Source organism: Pteropus medius, unplaced genomic scaffold, assembly GCF_902729225.1.
Source record: "Pteropus medius unplaced genomic scaffold, Ma_sr-lr_union100, whole genome shotgun sequence".
In the NCBI taxonomy this organism is placed as follows: Eukaryota; Metazoa; Chordata; class Mammalia; order Chiroptera; family Pteropodidae; genus Pteropus; species Pteropus medius.
In genome coordinates this window covers 13,664-19,538 of record NW_024344277.1, presented here as the reverse complement: position 1 = coordinate 19,538, position 5,875 = coordinate 13,664, and the positions used below count along the sequence as shown (strand labels likewise).

General features: G+C 60.8%; 1 protein-coding gene across 1 annotated transcript in view; it reads right to left on the bottom strand.

Moving 5' to 3' along the window:
- Positions 1-6: 6 nt before the first annotated feature.
- ZBED1 (zinc finger BED-type containing 1) overlaps positions 7-5,875 on the bottom strand; it is a gene marked incomplete at its 3' end in the record, with an annotated part of 6,575 nt that continues 706 nt past the window's right edge. Inside the window, exon 2 of the mRNA XM_039869797.1 lies at positions 7-1,660. Coding sequence (XP_039725731.1) covers positions 7-1,605 — 1,599 coding nt within the window. The remainder of the gene's footprint in view (positions 1,661-5,875) is intronic.

Genomic DNA, 5,875 nt, shown 5'->3' with positions numbered 1-5,875 from the left:
CTTCTTCGCCGGCGGCTCCTCGGGCAGCGCGAACGCCCTGTCCTCGGGCGGCCGGTAGCCGGCGTCCTTCACCTTGTCCAGCAGGCCCTTGGCCTCGTCCAGTACGCGGCTCTCCACCTGCTGCCGCTCGAAGGTGGACAGGAAGGGCAGGCGCTTGTAGCGCGGGTCCAGGAAGGTGGCCACGTTGAGGAAGAGGTCGATCTCCGGCGCCTCCTGGTAGGTGGCGGCGAGCTCCTTGGCGATGACCTCCTTGGCCATGCTGATCTCCTTGGAGTCGGCCTCCTTGATGGCCAGCGTGCTGCTGAGCAGCATGTGCAGCAGCGGCTTCACCATGCTGATGGTCGGCGGCCGCGAGGCGGACAGCATGTCGGCCACCTGGCGGAAGGGCTGCAGCAGGTCCACCAGCGCGTCGATGGTGGCCCACTCGCTGGCCTCCAGCATGAGGTGGTGGTTGTTGCTGTCCTCCACCAGCACGGCCGCCACGACGAACTGCTGCTCCTTGAGCCTGCGCAGCATGGCCAGCGTGCTGCCCCACCAGCCCGCGCGGTTGCTAAGCAACATGCAGGGCGCCACGCCCTCCTGCTTCTGCCGCTCGTAGAGCATGCACATGGCCACGGGCGACTGCTGGAAGTACTCGACCAGCCGGCGGCAGCGCGCCAGCAGCGCGCCCAGCCGCGGCAGCTGGAAAGCCTGGCGGATGGCGGCGTCGAACGTGTGCGCCAGGCACGGCATCTGCACCGACACGTCCAGCAGCGAGCAGGCCTTGGCCATGTCCTTGCCGCCGTCCGTGGTGGCGCCGAACACCTTGGAGCTGAGGCCCCACTCGATGAAGGCCTCGTAGAGGACCCTGGTGATGGTCTCGGCCGCGTGCTCCTCCGGCACCTCGAACGTCTTCAGGCAGCGCGAGCCCGCGCTCAGGCAGCCGGGCGGCCCGCCCGCCAGGAAGTGCGCGGCCAGCGTCACGTACGTGCGGTTCTGGTTCTCGCTGCGCCACAGGTCGGTGGAGACGCCGCACCACGCGGCCTCGGCCAGGTCCTTGAGCACCGCGTCGCGCACGGCCGCGTACCGCTCCGGGATGGCCTTGCCGCACACGAACTTGCGGCTGGGCAGCTCGTAGCGCGGCTCCGCGGTCTTGAGCAGCAGCCGGAAGGTGGGCTCGTCCACGATGGACGCGGGGTACAGCCCGTCGCAGATGAGGCCCAGCACGGCGGCCGTCAGCTCCTGCTGCCGCTTGCTCTCCTGGCCGTGGCCGTGGCCGTGGCCGGCCTTGGCGCCCAGCGGGTCCTGGGCGGCCGTCTGCGCGGCCTCGGGCTTGAGCTTGGAGAAGGCCGTGGCGAAGGCCTCGCGCATCTGCTCCGTGTTGCTCTTGACGAACTCGCAGAACTCGTCGGGGTGGTTCTTCTCCAGGTGGTAGGACAGGTTCGAGGTGTTCCCCGAGTAGGCGATCTGCGCCATGCAGATGCGACAGTAGATCTTCTTCCACTGCAGGATGCAGCCCTCGGCGTTGGTGTCGAAGCCGAAGTACTTCCACACCTTGCTCTTGGCGCGCGGGTGCGCCACCAGCTTGAGGTCCGTCTGCGAGCCGTCGGCGCCTTTGGCCTCCATCGTGCGCGCGCCGGGGCGGCCGGCGGGCTCGGCTCAGCTCATGCGTGGCCACCTGCTGAGAAGCAGCGAGACAAACACAGCGTGAGACAGACGGGACCCAGGCTGCTCGGGGACCAGGGCCCCACGGGCCGTGCCTCCTGCAGCGCGGCCTCTGCGAAGCGCGGGGAGCGTGCGGCGGGCGGCCGCGCGCCTCCGTCCAGCTCGCTCCCAGCACCGCGGCGAGTGCGCGCGCCGGCCAGTGCGCGTCTGAGCGTCGCGCTGCTGCTCCCGGCTCTGCTCGCCCAGCCGTCGGGCGTCGTGGGCTGCTCGTCGCCGGCACCGAGCGGGCGTGCCGTGGTCGGGGGCAGTGCGTGCATGAGCGTCCGGCCAGCCCGCGCCGCACCTCTGCCTGCCACCTCGTGTGTGTCACCCGCCACCGGATGGCTCAAACGCACCAAAGCAGCGAACACGAGATCTGTGTCCGGCCCCGGCCGTCTCCGGGTTGGCTCACGCAGCACTGAAACGTCTTTTCACATGTCACCTGTGAAAATAATGCCGTCCTGAACGCGCTCTACTTTGAACGCCGGCGCCTCTGTGACGACACGCGCATCGCCGCGGTGACGGACTTCTCGGTCCTGCACTGTGTCGAGATGCCCACGCGGGCGGTGCGGGGGACGCCCCCCCAAGTGTGCAAATACACATCTGCTGTGCGTGGCTGCGGGCGGGGTGGGGGGTGAGGGGGTGTCATGAGCCAGGAGCCAGCCCCGAGTTCCCTCTGCTGCTGATGCTCACAAGTCCGCTCACTTTCAGTCACGACTCAGGGCGGCACTCCCAGTAGGGTAGCTGGGTTTTCTTAAAAAGTGTCTGTGACACGTGCAGGCTTGCGACCCACTGAGCAGCTCTCAGGGGTTAAAAAACAAACTGCACCAACCAGGCCTTTTATGAGTGTGCGGATTATGTCCGCAGCCAAATTAGCTAACAATTATAGTGACTACCGTCCCCACCCCCCACCCCCCCAAAAAATGCATGTCCTCCCAGAACCTGGGAGTGTGGCCTTGGCTGGAAACAGGGTCTTTGCAGATGTGACTAAGTGGAAGCTATGAGCTGACTCACCCTGGGGCAGCTGGCCCTAAACCCAATGACGATGTCCTTAGAAGGGACAGAAAGGAAGAGAGACAGGCACAGAAGAGAAGCCACGTTAAGACGGAGGCAGCGGTGGGAGCTACGTGGCCACCAGTCCAGGGACGCCTGGAGGCCCCAGACGCTGAGAGACGCAGGAAGGACTGTCCCCAAGAACATGGTACTGGGCCACGTGGATGTCACACTGCTGGTCCCCAGGACTACGGCGGGATGAATGTCTGCCCTGTAGTCATTTGTTACGGCCGCCCCAGAACACCCGTACGAGGCCCGCACGCCATCATTTCCACCACCGGGGGCGTGGAAAAGGTCTTTCCCGGCAGTCTCTCATGGGCTGCTCCTTACGGGGTGGGCCCAGCATCCCTGCGGGGATGGGAAAGTCCCGTCTGTTCTCACAGCTGTGACAACACCCGGGCCTTCTCTACTCATTTGGACCCAAAGAGCGAGTCACCAGATATGGGGTGAAGAGCGGGGTGGGGAAGTACCTGCAGAATGCAGGAGAGGCCAGACCCGAACACAGGGCCACCGTTGTCCCCAAGGCTTTTAAAATGTTCTTCCACGTCGGAGAATATTGTTATTCTGCATCTGAAGAAATTCTGTCACTTGCAATTACATGTATCAGGCTTTTTATTGTTATTTTACATACATTCTTAAGTATTCCAAAAAGTTTTAAGTGTCTGTGTCAATCTCTAATTAGGAATATTCATACATAAACACCACAGAAAGAAAGCTACACTAGAGGTCCTTGTTTTGAGGACAAAAGGGCCCTGACATTATAAAATCTGAAAACTATTTTCCTTTCTCATCTGGACTGCGGTCCACGGGTCACACCTGCTCATAGGTGCACAAAGCTGACAGCAATTAGCTGTCTCGTCACAGGTTTTTCAAAACCCTATACCTTAAAAACTAGGGTCCCTCCTAAAATAGCTTTGCAACTGGGAGCCTGACACATTTGGGGGTCAGTTTTCACTTCGCAATACAGTCCTTAAAGTCTGTTTTCCTCTTTACAAAAGAAATATTAAAGACAATTCTGGACAATATATGGACTAGACTCTAAAACACGTCAATTTTTTCTCCTTTTCAAAACGCAGTCGTGCATCGTAAAGCAACTGATTTAATAAAATCACTGTTTTGAGGATTTGAAAAAAAGAAAAAAATTGACTCCTGCATCAGAGAAATTTAAGCTCTAGGCGTTCTGGACACATTGAAAATTTCCAACAGATTTTCATAGGCCAAGGCTTGAATTTTGACATCAGGTGACGTACTCGACGCAACAATTAAATCATAGATTTTAAAAAGTGACAAAAAGACAAGGTCGCTGAGTGGGCCACCTGGACATAGTCTTAAGAACAGAAAGGTTTGAGAAATTAGGAATCCTTAGTTGGCTTACACACCGCTTCTGTAAAGGCCGGCCAGCCAACACGAGCGCGCTCGTGGTGACCTTCCTGTGACGTGACGCGTTTTAAGAAAAGCTGACGTCCAGCAGCCGAGCACTTGGGCGCGTCCTCCCTCCTCTCCGTGGAACCTGAGTGGCATCACACGTCACGCCTGCCACACACATTTGCACCATAAAGCGCCTGCAGCCTACTCACTTCCCCGCTTCTGAGAAAACACTCGAGCCACGTGCAACGTGACATGGGCTTGCGGTCAGGTCAGCTGCCTGCGGGTACAGCGACCCGAGGCTCCTCCCCCCGCACGCTAAGTGCAGGAGGAGCACCTCGAAAGTGGGTAAAAGGCACAGGACAATGCCACTTGTGACGGCCGCCAGCAGCAGACAGACGTTAACGGTGTCCCTCATGCGGTCTCTATAATTACGTCTAGCCCGACACACGGGTCCTGGCTGGCACGGGGCAAGCGAGTGGTCGTCCCCTTTACAATCCCACAAAGTCCCTTGCAGACCCACGACTTGTCTCGTGACAACTTTTTTTTTTAATACAGTGCTGTACGGTTTGGGGTGGCGTTCCATGGCCCCCAGCTGCTTACCAACGCGAGCAAGTTTTAAGGCACGCGGTCGGCTCGTGGTTACAGACAGCTGCTATGCTGGGGACCCGAGGCGCAAGGGGGTGGAGGGAGGGAAAACTGGGTGAAGGGGGTTAAATCTGCGGTTGGTGGCTGGGGAGCCCTGTTTGAGGGGTGAGCACTCAACAGAGTGGCCAGAGATCAAATTATTTCGTGACCCTTGCCATGTCATCTAATGTAATCAACCACGGTCACCTTGATGCTTTTTTTTAAAAAAAAAAAAAGTAAATAAAAGGCACATGGTCACCTCCTGCCCCACAAACCCCTGGTACAGGCCGGTCCCTTACTCACGGCTAATGACTCTCAATGTGTTTAAAAAGACCGAAACCCAGCTCGTCACAAAATTGAAGGCCTAGGCCAGGTCTCACGTGAACGTTTCCTTTCCCGGAGAAAGGTCTGGACCGTGGCCCCACTTAAAAATAGTTACTTCTGCTCCCAGCTGCAGTGCGGCCCAGGGCCGAAGGCTGCAAACAGAGAGGAATTCGAAAGTGTTTTCACAACAGCAGATGCCGGCGGCGTTGCTTCACCCCAATCCCTCTGCGTGTTCCCCGGAGGCCACCAGACCAGGCCGGACAACAGTCCGAAAGCAGAAGTGGACACGAAGCTGCAGCTCCGCTCGGCGCTCAGGCCGCACAGTAAACAGATCCGCTGCGATGCGACGCGGCCCGCTTCGCCGCCAGCACTTTGTTTCCGGCACAGTTACTCTTTTTTCCCCGTAAGAGGGAAAAGCCCCTCGCGCTCCCGGCCGCTCGGCGCCCGAATGGCAAGGCCGGGTGTCTGGGATCCGAGTCGCACAGCGGGCCCCGGGGAGGCCGGGCGGGGGGCCCCGCCCTGGGGCTCGTCGGCGGCGCGTCCAGCCCCCGCCAAGCGCGAGCCGCCGCCGCGCGGGGTCTGTAACTGCGGAGAAGCAAAGTTGCCACCGGTCGGAAGCGCGCGCCCTGCGGGACGTCCCCGGCCGCGCGCGCCGCCCGCTCCCCGCATCGGCGCGGGGGCGCGACGGCCGCCTCGGGCCTCGGCCGGGGGACGGCCCAGGCCACAACCGGGGGTGCGGGGTGTCCCCGGGGCGCCCCCGCGGCCCGCGCAGGCGGGAAGCGGGGCGCGGGGCGCCGGGAGGGGAGGGGACGGCGCGCGAGCC